The sequence below is a fragment of the Phyllobates terribilis genome, unplaced genomic scaffold (genome assembly GCF_046119375.1).
Source record: "Phyllobates terribilis strain yellow unplaced genomic scaffold, ASM4611937v1 Scaffold_4__5_contigs__length_816908805, whole genome shotgun sequence".
NCBI lineage: Eukaryota > Metazoa > Chordata > Amphibia > Anura > Dendrobatidae > Phyllobates > Phyllobates terribilis.
This window is the reverse complement of record NW_027362764.1, coordinates 799,904,895-799,919,315: the sequence shown is the minus strand read 5'-3', so window position 1 is coordinate 799,919,315 and position 14,421 is coordinate 799,904,895. Positions and strand designations below refer to the sequence as shown.

The 14,421-nt window shown below is 62.7% G+C and overlaps 1 protein-coding gene across 30 annotated transcripts in view; it reads left to right on the top strand.

Annotated features, from left to right (window-relative positions):
- The first annotated feature begins 9,535 nt into the window (after window positions 1-9,535).
- The window catches only part of SCRIB (scribble planar cell polarity protein), a 185,625-nt gene continuing 180,739 nt past the window's right edge, over window positions 9,536-14,421 (top strand). For 20 of the 30 annotated variants that reach the window (XR_012320202.1, XR_012320197.1, XR_012320195.1 and 17 more), the window contains exon 1: window positions 9,537-9,869. Coding sequence is in view for 20 of the 30 variants with exons in the window: in XM_073680023.1 (XP_073536124.1) it covers window positions 9,711-9,869 (159 nt within the window). In the remaining 10 variants the exon portion in view is untranslated. Of the gene's footprint in view, window positions 9,870-14,421 lie in introns of all 30 variants that reach the window. The other 10 variants (XM_073680033.1, XM_073680032.1, XM_073680029.1 and 7 more) reach the window with 3 other exon arrangements.

Below are 14,421 nucleotides of genomic sequence, written 5' to 3'. Positions count from 1 at the left end.
GGCCACACACAATACTCAGCCTCATCAGGAGCATGCCCAGGCGTTGTAGGGAGGTCATACAGGCACGTGGAGGCCACACACAATACTCAGCCTCATCAGGAGCATGCCCAGGCGTTGTAGGGAGGTCTTACAGGCACGTGGAGGCCACACACAATACTCAGCCTCATCAGGAGCATGCCCAGGCGTTGTAGGGAGGTCATACAGGCACGTGGAGGCCACACACAATACTCAGCCTCATCAGGAGCATGCCCAGGCGTTGTAGGGAGGTCATACAGGCACGTGGAGGCCACACACAATACTCAGCCTCATCAGGAGCATGCCCAGGCGTTGTAGCGAGGTCATACAGGCACGTGGAGGCCACACACAATACTCAGCCTCATCAGGAGCACGCCCAGTCGTTGTAGGGAGGTCATACAGGCACGTGGAGGCCACACACAATACTCAGCCTCATCAGGAGCATGCCCAGGCGTTGTAGGGAGGTCATACAGGCACGTGGAGGCCACACACAATACTCAGCCTCATCAGGAGCATGCCCAGGCGTTGTAGGGAGGTCATACAGGCACGTGGAGGCCACACACAATACTCAGCCTCATCAGGAGCATGCCCAGGCATTGTAGGGAGGTCATATAGGCAGGTGGAGGCCACACACAATACTTAGCCTCATCAGGAACATGCCCAGGCGTTGTAGGGAGGTCATACAGACACGTGGAGGCCACACACAATACTTAGCCTCATCAGGAACATGCCCAGGCGTTGTAGGGAGGTCATACAGGCACGTGGAGGCCACACACAATACTCAGCCTCATCAGGAGCATGCCCAGGCATTGTAGGGAGGTCATACAGGCACGTGGAGGCCACACACAATACTCAGCCTCATCAGGAGCATGCCCAGGCGTTGTAGGGAGGTCATACAGGCACGTGGAGGCCACACACAATACTCAGCCTCATCAGGAGCATGCTCAGGCGTTGTAGGGAGGTCATACAGGCACGTGGAGGCCACACACGATACTCAGCCTCATCAGGAGCATGCCCAGGCGTTGTAGGGAGGTCATACAGGCACGTGGAGGCCACACACGATACTCAGCCTCATCAGGAGCATGCCCAGGCGTTGTAGGGAGGTCATACAGGCACGTGGAGGCCACACACGATACTCAGCCTCATCAGGAGCATGCCCAGGCGTTGTAGGGAGGTCATACAGGCACGTGGAGGCCACACACGATACTCAGCCTCATCAGGAGCATGCCCAGGCATTGTAGGGAGGTCATATAGGCACGTGGAGGCCACACACAATACTCAGCCTCATCAGGAGCATGGCCAGGCGTTGTAGGGAGGTCATACAGGCATGTGGAGGCCACACACAATACTTAGCCTCATCAGGAACATGCCCAGGCGTTGTAGGGAGGTCATACAGGCACGTGGAGGCCACACACAATACTCAGCCTCATCAGGAGCATGCCCAGGCATTGTAGGGAGGTCATACAGGCACGTGGAGGCCACACACAATACTCAGCCTCATCAGGAGCATGCCCAGGCATTGTAGAGAGGTCATACAGGCACGTGGAGGCCACACAACACTCAGCCTCATCAGGAGCATGCCCAGGCGTGGTAGAGAGGTCATACAGGCACGTGGAGGCCACCCACAATACTCAGCCTCATCAGGAGCATGCCCAGGCGTTGTAGGGAGGTCGTACAGGCACGTGGAGGCCACACACAATACTCAGCCTCATCAGGAGCATGCCCAGGCGTTGTAGGGAGGTCATACAGGCACGTGGAGGCCACACAGAATACTCAGCCTCATCAGGAGCATACCCAGGCGTTGCAGGGAGGTCATACAGGCACGTGGAGGCCACACACAATACTGAGCCTCATCAGGAGCATGCCCAGGCGTTGTAGGGAGGTCATACAGGCACGTGGAGGCCACACAGAATACTCAGCCTCATCAGGAGCATGCCCAGGCGTTGTAGGGAGGTCATACAGGCACGTGGAGGCCACACAGAATACTCAGCCTCATCAGGAGCATGCCCAGGCGTTGTAGGGAGGTCATACAGGCACGTGGAGGCCACACACAATACTCAGCCTCATCAGGAGCACGCCCAGTCGTTGTAGGGAGGTCATAAAGGCACGTGGAGGCCACACACAATACTCAGCCTCATCAGGAGCATGCCCAGGCGTTGTAGGGAGGTCATACAGGCACGTGGAGGCCACACAATACTCAGCCTCATCAGGAGCATGCCCAGGCGTTGTAGGGAGGTCATACAGACACGTGGAGGCCACACACAATACTCAGCCTCATCAGGAGCATGCCCAGGCATTGTAGGGAGGTCATACAGGCACGTGGGGGCCACACACAATACTCAGCCTCATCAGGAGCATGCCCAGGCGTTGTAGGGAGGTCATACAGGCACGTGGAGGCCACACACAATACTCAGCCTCATCAGGAGCATGCCCAGGCGTTGTAGGGAGGTCATACAGGCAAGTGGAGGCCACACACAATACTCAGCCTCATCAGGAGCATGCCCAGGCGTTGTAGGGAGGTCATACAGGCACGTGGAGGCCACACACAATACTCATCCTCATCAGGAGCATGCCCAGGCGTTGTAGGGAGGTCATACAGGCACGTGGAGGCCACACACAATACTCAGCCTCATCAGGAGCATGCCCAGGCGTTGTAGGGAGGTCATACAGGCACGTGGAGACCACACACAATACTCAGCCTCATCAGGAGCATGCCCAGGCGTTGTAGGGAGGTCATACAGGCACGTGGAGGCCACACACAATACTCAGCCTCATCAGGAGCATGCCCAGGCGTTGTAGGGAGGTCATACAGGCTCGTGGAGGCCACACACAATACTCAGCCTTATCAGGAGCATGCCCAGGCATTGTAGGGAGGTCATACAGGCACGTGGGGGCCACACACAATACTCCGCCTCATCAGGAGCATGCCCAGGTGTTGTAGGGGGGTCATACAGGCACGTGGAGGCCACACACAATACTCAGCCTCATCAGGAGCATGCACAGGCGTTGTAGGGAGGTCATACAGGCACGTGGAGGCCACACACAATACTCAGCCTCATCAGGAGCATGCCCAGGCGTTGTAGGGAGGTCATACAGGCACGTGGAGGCCACACACAATACTCAGCCTCATCAGGAGCATGCCCAGGCGTTGTAGGGAGGTCATACAGGCACGTGGAGGCCACACACAATACTCAGCCTCATCAGGAGCATGCCCAGGTGTTGTAGGGAGGTCATACAGGCACGTGGAGGCCACACACAATACTCAGCCTCATCAGGAGCATGCCCAGGCGTTGTAGGGAGGTCTTACAGGCACGTGGAGGCCACACACAATACTCAGCCTCATCAGGAGCATGCCCAGGCGTTGTAGGGAGGTCATACAGGCACGTGGAGGCCACACACAATACTCAGCCTCATCCGGAGCATGGCCAGGCGTTGTAGGGAGGTCATACAGGCACGTGGAGGCCACACACGATACTCAGCCTCATCAGGAGCATGCCCAGGCGTTGTAGGGAGGTCATACAGGCACGTGGAGGCCACACACAATACTCAGCCTCATCAGGAGCATGCCCAGGCATTGTAGGGAGGTCATATAGGCACGTGGAGGCCACACACAATACTCAGCCTCATCAGGAGCATGGCCAGGCGTTGTAGGGAGGTCATACAGGCAGGTGGAGGCCACACACAATACTTAGCCTCATCAGGAACATTCCCAGGCGTTGTAGGGAGGTCATACAGGCACGTGGATGCCACACACAATACTCAGCCTCATCAGGAGCATGCCCAGGCATTGTAGGGAGGTCATACAGGCACGTGGAGGCCACACACAATACTCAGCCTCATCAGGAGCATGCCCAGGCATTGTAGAGAGGTCATACAGGCACGTGGAGGCCACCCACAATACTCAGCCTCATCAGGAGCATGCCCAGGCGTTGTAGGGAGGTCGTACAGGCACGTGGAGGCCACACACAATACTCAGCCTCATCAGGAGCATGCCCAGGCGTTGTAGGGAGGTCATACAGGCACGTGGAGGCCACACAGAATACTCAGCCTCATCAGGAGCATGCCCAGGCGTTGTAGGGAGGTCATACAGGCACGTGGAGGCCACACACAATACTCAGCCTCATCAGGAGCATGCCCAGGCGTTGTAGGGAGGTCATACAGGCACGTGGAGGCCACACAGAATACTCAGCCTCATCAGGAGCACGCCCAGGCGTTGTAAGGAGGTCATACAGGCACGTGTCCCTCGCTCTCGGTTACGACTCTCAGCTGTGACCCTCACTCTCATCTGTGTCACTCGCTCTCGTCCGCAGCCATCGCTCTCGGTTGCAACTCTCGGCTGTGACCCTCACTCTCATCTGTGTCTCTCGCTCTCGGCTATGACTCTCATCTGTGGACCTCGCTATCGGCTGTGGCCCTCGCTCTCGGTTGCGACTCTCGGCTGTGGCCCTCGCTTTCGGTTACGAGTCTCGGCTGTGGCCCTCACTCTCAGCTGTGGCCCTCGCTCTCAGTTGCGACTCTCGGCTGTGGCCCTCGCTCTCGGTTGCGACTCTCGGCTGTGGCCCTCGCTCTCGGTTGCGACTCTCGGCTGTGGCCCTCGCTCTCGGTTGCGACTCTCGGCTGTGGCCCTCGCTCTCGGTTGTGGCCATCGCTCTCGTCCGCGACCCCCGCTGTCGGCTGTGGCGCTCGCTCTCGTCCGCGATCCTCGCTGTCGGCTGTGGCCCTCGCTCTCGTCCGCGACCCTCGCTGTCGGCTGTGGCCCTCGCTCTCGTCCGCGACCCTCGCTGTCGGCTGTGGCCCTCGCTCTCGTCCGCGACCCTCGCTGTCGGCTGTGGCCCTCGCGCTCGTCCGCGACCCTCGCTGTCGGCTGTGGCCCTCGCTCATGTCCGCGATCCTCGCTGTCGGCTGTGGCCCTCGCTCTCGTCCGCGATCCTCGCTGTCGGCTGTGGCCCTCGCTCTCGTCCGCGATCCTCGCTGTCGGCTGTGGCCCTCGCTCTCGTCCGCGATCCTCGCTGTCGGCTGTGGCCCTCGCTCTCGTCTGCGACTCTCGGCTGTGGCCCTCGCTCTCGTCTGCGACTCTCGGCTGTGGCCCTCGCTCTCGTCTGCGACTCTCGGCTGTGGCCCTCGCTCTCGTCTGCGACTCTCGGCTGTGGCCCTCGCTCTCGTCTGCGACTCTCGGCTGTGGCCCTCGCTCTCGTCTGCGACTCTCGGCTGTGGCCCTCGCTCTCGTCTGCGACTCTCGGCTGTGGCCCTCGCTCTCATCCGCGACTCTCGGCTGTGGCCCTCGCTCTCGTCTGTGGCCCTCGCTCTCGGTTGCGACTCTCGGCTGTGGCCCTCGCTCTAATCTCTCGGATGTGGCCCTCGCTCTCGTCCGCGACTCTCGGCTGTGGCCCTCGCTCTCTTCCGCGACTCTCGGCTGTGGCCCTCGCTCTCTTCCGCGACTCTCGGCTGTGGCCCTCGCTCTCTTCCGCGACTCTCGGCTGTGGCCCTCGCTCTCTTCCGCGACTCTCGGCTGTGGCCCTCGCTCTCTTCCGCGACTCTCGGCTGTGGCCCTCGCTCTCGTTCGCGACTCTCGGCTGTGGCCCTCGCTCTCGTTCGGGACTCTCGGCTGTGGCCCTCAATCTCGTCTCTCGGCTGTGGCCCTCGCTCTCGGTTGCGACTCTCGGCTGTGGCCCTTGCTCTAATAAGCGACTCTCGTCTGTGGCCCTAGCTCTCGTCTGTGGCCATCGCTCTCGGTTGCGGCTCTCGGCTGTGGCCCTCGCTCTCGGTTGCGACTCTCGGCTGTGGCCCTCGCTCTCGGTTGCGACTCTCGGCTGTGGCCCTCGCTCTCGGTTGCGACTCTCGGCTGTGGCCCTCGCTCTCGGTTGCGACTCTCAGCTCTGGCCCTAGCTCTCGTCCGCGACTCTCAGCTGTGGCCCTCGCTCTCGGTTGCGACTCTCGTCTGTGGTCCTCGCTCTCGGTTGCGACTCTCGGCTGTGGCCCTCGCTCTCGGTTGCGACTCTCGTCTGTGGTCCTCGCTCTCAGTTGCGACTCTCGGCTGTGGTCCTCGCTCTCGGTTGCGACTCTCTGCTGTGGACCTCGCTCTCGGTTGCGACTCTCTGCTGTGGCCCTCGCTCTCGGTTGCGACTCTCTGCTGTGGCCCTCGCTCTCGTCCGCGACCCTCGCTGTCGGCTGTGGCCCTCGCTCTCATCCACGACCCTCGCTGTCGGCTGTGGCCCTCGCTCTCGTCTGCGACCATGGCTGTCGGTTGCGACTCTCGGCTGTGGCCCTCGCTCTCGGTTGCGCCTCTCGTCTGTGGCCCTCGCTCTCGGTTGCGACTCTCGGCTGTGGTCCTCGCTCTCGGTTGCGACTCTCGGCTGTGGTCCTCGCTCTCGGTTGCGACTCTCTGCTGTGGACCTCGCTCTCGGTTGCGACTCTCTGCTGTGGCCCTCGCTCTCGGTTGCGACTCTCTGCTGTGGCCCTCGCTCTCGTCCGCGACCCTCGTTGTCGGCTGTGGCCCTCGCTCTCATCCACGACCCTCGCTGTCGGCTGTGGCCCTCGCTCTCGTCTGCGACCATGGCTGTCGGATGCGACTCTCGGCTGTGGCCCTCGCTCTCGGTTGCGACTCTCGGCTGTGGTCCCCGCTCTCGGTTGCGACTCTCGGCTGTGGCCCTCGCTCTCGGTTGCGACTCTCGGCTGTGGCCCTCGCTCTCGGTTGCGACTCTCGGCTGTGGCCCTCGCTCTCGGTTGCGACTCTCGGCTGTGGCCCTCGCTCTCGGTTGCGACTCTCGGCTGTGGCCCTCGCTCTCGGTTGCGACTCTCGGCTGTGGTCCTCGCTCTCGGTTGCGACTCTCGGCTGTGGACCTCGCTCTCGGTTGCGACTCTCTGCTGTGGCCCTCGCTCTCGGTTGCGACTCTCTGCTGTGGCCCTCGCTCTCGTCCGCGACCCTCGCTGTCGGCTGTGGCCCTCGCTCTCATCCACGACCCTCGCTGTCGGCTGTGGCCCTCGCTCTCGTCTGCGACCATGGCTGTCGGTTGCGACTCTCGGCTGTGGCCCTCGCTCTCGGTTGCGACTCTCGGCTGTGGTCCCCGCTCTCGGTTGCGACTCTCGGCTGTGGCCCTCGCTCTCGGTTGCGACTCTCGTCTGTGGCCCTCACTCTCAGTTGCGACTCTCGGCTGTGGCCCTCGCTCTCGGTTGCGACTCTCGGCTGTGGCCCTCGCTCTCGGTTGCGACTCTCGGCTGTGGCCCTCGCTCTCGGTTGCGACTCTCGGCTGTGGCCCTCGCTCTCGGTTGCGACTCTCGGCTGTGGCCCTCGCTCTCGGTTGCGACTCTCGGCTGTGGCCCTCGCTCTCGGCTGTGGCCCTCGCTCTCGGTTGTGACTCTCGGATGTGGCCCTCGCTCTCGGTTGCGACTCTCGGCTGTGGTCCCCGCTCTCGGTTGCGACTCTCGGCTGTGGCCCTCGCTCTCGGTTGCGACTCTCGGCTGTGGCCCTCACTCTCAGTTGCGACTCTCGGCTGTGGCCCTCGCTCTCGGTTGCGACTCTCGGCTGTGGCCCTCACTCTCGGTTGTGACTCTCGGCTGTGGCCCTCGCTCTCGGTTGTGACTCTCGGCTGTGGCCCTCGCTCTCGGTTGTGACTCTCGGCTGTGGCCCTCGCTCTCGGTTGTGACTCTCGGCTGTGGCCCTCGCTCTCGGTTGCGACTCTCGGCTGTGGCCCTCGCTCTCGGTTGCGACTCTCGGCTGTGGTCCTCGCTCTCGGTTGCGACTCTCGGCTGTGGCCCTCGCTCTCGGTTGCGACTCTCGGCTGTGGCCCTCGCTCTCGGTTGCGACTCTCGGCTGTGGTCCTCGCTCTCGGTTGCGACTCTCGGCTGTGGTCCTCGCTCTCGGTTGCGACTCTCGTCTGTGGCCCTCACTCTCGGTTGCGACTCTCGGCTGTGGCCCTCGCTCTCGGTTGCGACTCTCGGATGTGGCCCTCGCTCTCGGTTGCGACTCTCGGATGTGGCCCTCGCTCTCGGTTGCGACTCTCGGCTGTGGCCCTCGCTCTCGGTTGCGACTCTCGGCTGTGGTCCTCGCTCTCGGTTGCGACTCTCGTCTGTGGCCCTCACTCTCGGTTGCGACTCTCGGCTGTGGTCCTCGCTCTCGGTTGCGACTCTCGGCTGTGGCCCTCGCTCTCGGTTGCGACTCTCGGCTGTGGTCCTCGCTCTCGGTTGCGACTCTCGGCTGTGACCCTCGCTCTCGGTTGCGACTCTCGGCTGTGGCCCTCGCTCTCGGTTGCGACTCTCGGCTGTGGCCCTCACTCTCGGTTGTGACTCTCGGCTGTGGCCCTCGCTCTCGGTTGCGACTCTCGGCTGTGGCCCTCGCTCTCGGTTGCGACTCTCGGCTGTGGTCCTCGCTCTCGGTTGCGACTCTCGGCTGTGGCCCTCACTCTCAGTTGTGACTCTCGGCTGTGGCCCTCGCTCTCGGTTGCGACTCTCGGCTGTGGCCCTCGCTCTCGGTTGCGACTCTCGGCTGTGGCCCTCGCTCTCGGTTGCGACTCTCGGCTGTGGCCCTCGCTCTCAGTTGTGACTCTCGGCTGTGGCCCTCACTCTCAGTTGCGACTCTCGGCTGTGGCCCTCGCTCTCGGTTGCGACTCTCGGCTGTGGTCCTCGCTCTCGGTTGCGACTCTCGGCTGTGGCCCTCGCTCTCGGTTGCGACTCTCGGCTGTGGCCCTCGCTCTCGGTTGCGACTCTCGGCTGTGGCCCTCGCTCTCGGCTGTGGCCCTCGCTCTCGGCTGTGACTCTTGGCTGTGGCCCTCGCTCTCGGTTGCGACTCTCGGCTGTGGTCCCCGCTCTCGGTTGCGACTCTCGGCTGTGGCCCTCACTCTCGGTTGCGACTCTCGGCTGTGACCCTCGCTCTCGGTTGCGACTCTCGGCTGTGGCCCTCGCTCTCGGTTGCGACTCTCGGCTGTGGCCCTCACTCTCAGTTGTGACTCTCGGCTGTGGCCCTCGCTCTTGGTTGTGACTCTCGGATGTGGCCCTCGTTCTCATTTGTGGCCCTCGCTCTTGGTTGTGACTCTCGGATGTGGCCCTCGTTCTCATTTGTGGCCCTCGCTCTCGTCCGCGGCCCTTTTCATGCTTGTTACCACGTTGCTGTCTCAGGTAACTGATGTTTTATAGTGGAATTCCCCTTTAAATGCTTAAAGAGAGGGGCATGATCCAGGGCAGTGCCCGGATGTAGGTGTGAAGCATGCCGGGTAATGTAGTCTGCAGAAGATACAGACAGCACAACGGACAAATAAAAAACACATAAACCCCTCTCCCGGCATGCACTGCGGCAGAGCGCGTCGTTTACTGGGCATTGTAGTCTTCACATTTCCCCTCCCTGGTAAGACTTCCGATTGTTCAGAGAAATGTGTGCAGCGGCATGCCGGGAGTTGTAGTTTTACAGGGGCATTTTATTAGTTAGTTCAATTATTTGTTACTACAACTCCCGGCGTTCTTTGCGCGTCTTGTGGCTCTCCTCAAGGTATGGTTTTATGTACATGGACTCGGCAGAGTGGCTGCGCTTGCGCACAGAGGAGTGATGGGAAATGTAGTCTTCTGCAGGTTCCTGGCCGTCTGTGACTACAGCTCCCGGCAGGCTCGGCGGCGGTGGCGGCCGCGTCCCTCAGCAGTGTGCAGTGACCCGCGGGCTGGGAGCTGTTGTGTGAGCACCGGGCAGTGACCCGGGGGCGGCGGGCGCCATGCTGAAGTGCATCCCGCTGTGGCGCTGTAACCGCCATGTGGAGTCTGTGGACAAGCGGCACTGCTCCCTGCACGCCGTGCCCGACGACATCTACCGCTACAGCCGCAGCCTGGAGGAGCTGCTCCTGGACTCCAACCAGCTGCAGGAGCTGCCCAAGGTGAGAGGCCGAGGAGAGGGGAGGCTGAGAAGAAGAGGAGAGGCCGGGGAGGCTGAGAAGAAGAGGAGAGGCCGGGGAGAGGGGAGGCTGAGAAGAAGAGGAGAGGCCGGGGAGGCTGAGAAGAAGAAGAGAGGCCGGGGAGAGGGGAGGCTGAGAAGAGAGGCCGGGGAGAGGGGAGGCTGAGAAGAAGAGGAGAGGCCGGGGAGGCTGAGAAGAAGAAGAGAGGCCGGGGAGAGGGGAGGCTGAGGAGAAGAGGAGAGGCCGGGGAGGCTGAGAAGAAGAAGAGATGCCGGGGAGGCTGAGAAGAAGAAGAGAGGCCGGGGAGAGGGGAGGCTGAGAAGAAGAGGAGAGGCCGGGGAGGCTGAGAAGAAGAAGAGAGGCCGGGGAGAGGGGAGGCTGAGAAGAAGAGGAGAGGCCGGGGAGGCTGAGAAGAAGAAGAGAGGCTGGGGAGAGGGGAGGCTGAGAAGAAGAAGAGAGGCCGGGGAGGCTGAGAAGAAGAGAGGCTGAGGAGAAGAGGAGAGGCCGGGGAGAGGGGAGGCTGAGGAGAAGAGGAGAGGCCGGGGAGAGGGGAGGCTGAGGAGAAGAGGAGAGGCCGGGGAGAGGGGAGGCTGAGGAGAAGAAGAGAGGCCGGGGAGAGGGGAGGCTGAGGAGAAGAGGAGAGGCCGGGGAGGCTGAGAAGAAGAAGAGAGGCCGGGGAGAGGGGAGGCTGAGCAGAAGAGGAGAGGCCGGGGAGACTGAGAAGAAGAAGAGAGGCCGGGGAGAGGGGAGGCTGAGAAGAAGAGAGGCTGAGGAGAAGAGGAGAGGCCGGGGAGAGGGGAGGCTGAGGAGAAGAGGAGAGGCCGGGGAGACTGAGAAGAAGAAGAGAGGCCGGGGAGAGGGGAGGCTGAGAAGAAGAAGAGAGGCCGGGGAGGCTGAGAAGAAGAGAGGCTGAGGAGAAGAGGAGAGGCCGGGGAGAGGGGAGGCTGAGGAGAAGAGGGGAGGCTGAGGAGAAGAAGAGAGGCCGGGGAGAGGGGAGGCTGAGGAGAAGAGGAGAGGCCGGGGAGGCTGAGAAGAAGAAGAGAGGCCGGGGAGAGGGGAGGCTGAGGAGAAGAGGAGAGGCCGGGGAGGCTGAGAAGAAGAAGAGAGGCCGGGGAGGCTGAGAAGAAGAAGAGAGGCCGGGGAGGCTGAGAAGAAGAAGAGAGGCCGGGGAGGCTGAGAAGAAGAAGAGAGGCTGAGAAGAAGAAGAGAGGCCGGGGAGGCTGAGAAGAAGAAGAGAGGCCGGGGAGAGGGGAGGCTGAGAAGAAGAGGAGAGGCCGGGGAGGCTGAGAAGAAGAAGAGAGGCCGGGGAGAGGGGAGGCTGAGAAGAAGAGGAGAGGCCGGGGAGGCTGAGAAGAAGAGGAGAGGCCGGGGAGGCTGAGAAGAAGAAGAGAGGCCGGGGAGGCTGAGAAGAAGAAGAGAGGCCGGGGAGGCTGAGAAGAAGAAGAGAGGCCGGGGAGGCTGAGAAGAAGAAGAGAGGCCGGGGAGGCTGAGAAGAAGAAGAGAGGCCGGGGAGGCTGAGAAGAAGAAGAGAGGCCGGGGAGGCTGAGAAGAAGAAGAGAGGCCGGGGAGAGGGGAGGCTGAGAAGAAGAGGAGAGGCCGGGGAGGCTGAGAAGAAGAAGAGAGGCCGGGGAGAGGGGAGGCTGAGAAGAAGAAGAGAGGCCGGGGAGGCTGAGAAGAAGAGAGGCTGAGGAGAAGAGGAGAGGCCGGGGAGAGGGGAGGCTGAGGAGAAGAGGAGAGGCCGGGGAGAGGGGAGGCTGAGGAGAAGAAGAGAGGCCGGGGAGGCTGAGAAGAAGAAGAGAGGCCGGGGAGAGGGGAGGCTGAGGAGAAGAGGAGAGGCCGGGGAGGCTGAGAAGAAGAAGAGAGGCTGAGAAGAAGAAGAGAGGCCGGGGGGAGGGGAGGCTGAGAAGAAGAAGAGAGGCCGGGGAGGCTGAGAAGAAGAAGAGAGGCCGGGGAGAGGGGAGGCTGAGAAGAAGAGGAGAGGCCGGGGAGGCTGAGAAGAAGAAGAGAGGCCGGGGAGAGGGGAGGTTGAGAAGAAGAAGAGAGGCCGGGGAGGCTGAGAAGAAGAAGAGAGGCCGGGGAGGCTGAGAAGAAGAGGAGAGGCCGGGGAGGCTGAGAAGAAGAAGAGAGGCCGGGGAGGCTGAGAAGAAGAAGAGAGGCCGGGGAGGCTGAGAAGAAGAAGAGAGGCCGGGGAGGCTGAGAAGAAGAAGAGAGGCCGGGGAGGCTGAGAAGAAGAAGAGAGGCCGGGGAGGCTGAGAAGAAGAAGAGAGGCCGGGGAGGCTGAGAAGAAGAAGAGAGGCCGGGGAGAGGGGAGGCTGAGAAGAAGAGGAGAGGCCGGGGAGGCTGAGAAGAAGAAGAGAGGCCGGGGAGAGGGGAGGCTGAGGAGAAGAGGAGAGGCCGGGGAGAGGGGAGGCTGAGAAGAAGAGGAGAGGCCGGGGAGAGGGGAGGCTGAGAAGAAGAGGAGAGGCCGGGGAGGCTGAGAAGAAGAAGAGAGGCCGGGGAGAGGGGAGGCTGAGGAGAAGAGGAGAGGCCGGGGAGAGGGGAGGCTGAGAAGAAGAGGAGAGGCCGGGGAGAGGGGAGGCTGAGAAGAGAGGCCGGGGAGAGGGGAGGCTGAGAAGAAGAGGAGAGGCCGGGGAGGCTGAGGAGAAGAGGAGAGGCCGGGGAGGCTGAGGAGAAGAAGAGAGGCCGGGGAGGCTGAGGAGAAGAAGAGAGGCCGGGGAGGCTGAGGAGAAGAAGAGAGGCCGGGGAGGCTGAGGAGAAGAAGAGAGGCCGGGGAGGCTGAGGAGAAGAAGAGAGGCCGGGGAGGCTGAGGAGAAGAAGAGAGGCCGGGGAGGCTGAGGAGAAGAAGAGAGGCCGGGGAGGCTGAGGAGAAGAAGAGAGGCCGGGGAGGCTGAGGAGAAGAAGAGAGGCCGGGGAGGCTGAGGAGAAGAAGAGAGGCCGGGGAGGCTGAGGAGAAGAAGAGAGGCCGGGGAGGCTGAGGAGAAGAAGAGAGGCCGGGGAGGCTGAGGAGAAGAAGAGAGGCCGGGGAGGCTGAGGAGAAGAAGAGAGGCCGGGGAGGCTGAGGAGAAGAAGAGAGGCCGGGGAGGCTGAGGAGAAGAAGAGAGGCCGGGGAGGCTGAGGAGAAGAAGAGAGGCCGGGGAGGCTGAGGAGAAGAAGAGAGGCCGGGGAGGCTGAGGAGAAGAAGAGAGGCCGGGGAGGCTGAGGAGAAGAAGAGAGGCCGGGGAGGCTGAGGAGAAGAAGAGAGGCCGGGGAGGCTGAGGAGAAGAAGAGAGGCCGGGGAGGCTGAGGAGAAGAAGAGAGGCCGGGGAGGCTGAGGAGAAGAAGAGAGGCCGGGGAGGCTGAGGAGAAGAAGAGAGGCCGGGGAGGCTGAGGAGAAGAAGAGAGGCCGGGGAGGCTGAGGAGAAGAAGAGAGGCCGGGGAGGCTGAGGAGAAGAAGAGAGGCCGGGGAGGCTGAGGAGAAGAAGAGAGGCCGGGGAGGCTGAGGAGAAGAAGAGAGGCCGGGGAGGCTGAGGAGAAGAAGAGAGGCCGGGGAGGCTGAGGAGAAGAAGAGAGGCCGGGGAGGCTGAGGAGAAGAAGAGAGGCCGGGGAGGCTGAGGAGAAGAAGAGAGGCCGGGGAGAGGGGAGGCTGAGGAGAAGAAGAGAGGCCGGGGAGAGGGGAGGCTGAAGAGAGGAGAAGAGAGGCCGGGGAGAGGGGAGGCTGAGGAGAGGAGAAGAGAGGCCGGGGAGAGGGGAGGCTGAGGAGAGGAGAAGAGAGGCCGGGGAGAGGGGAGGCTGAGGAGAGGAGAAGAGAGGCCGGGGAGAGGGGAGGCTGAGGAGAAGAGAGGCCGGGGAGAGGGGAGACTGAAGAGAGGAGAAGAGAGGCCGGGGAGAGGGGAGGCTGAGGAGAGGAGAAGAGAGGCCGGGGAGAGGGGAGGCTGAGGAGAGGAGAAGAGAGGCCGGGGAGAGGGGAGGCTGAGGAGAGGAGAAGAGAGGCCGGGGAGAGGGGAGGCTGAGGAGAAGAGAGGCCGGGGAGAGGGGAGGCTGAGGAGAGGAGAAGAGAGGCCGGGGAGAGGGGAGGCTGAGGAGAGGCTGAGGAGAGGGGAGGCTGAGGAGAGGAGAAGAGAGGCCGGGGAGAGGGGAGGCTGAGGAGAGGGGAGGCTGAAGAGAGGCCGGGGAGAGGGGAGACTGAAGAGAGGAGAAGAGAGGCCGGGGAGAGGGGAGGCTGAGGAGAGGAGAAGAGAGGCCGGGGAGAGGGGAGGCTGAGGAGAGGAGAAGAGAGGCCGGGGAGAGGGGAGGCTGAGGAGAGGAGAAGAGAGGCCGGGGAGAGGGGAGGCTGAGGAGAAGAGAGGCCGGGGAGAGGGGAGGCTGAGGAGAGGAGAAGAGAGGCCGGGGAGAGGGGAGGCTGAGGAGAGGCTGAGGAGAGGGGAGGCTGAGGAGAGGAGAAGAGAGGCCGGGGAGAGGGGAGGCTGAAGAGAGGCCGGGGAGAGGGGAGGCTGAAGAGAGGCCGGGGAGAGGGGAGGCTGAAGAGAGGCCGGGGAGAGGGGAGGCTGAAGAGAGG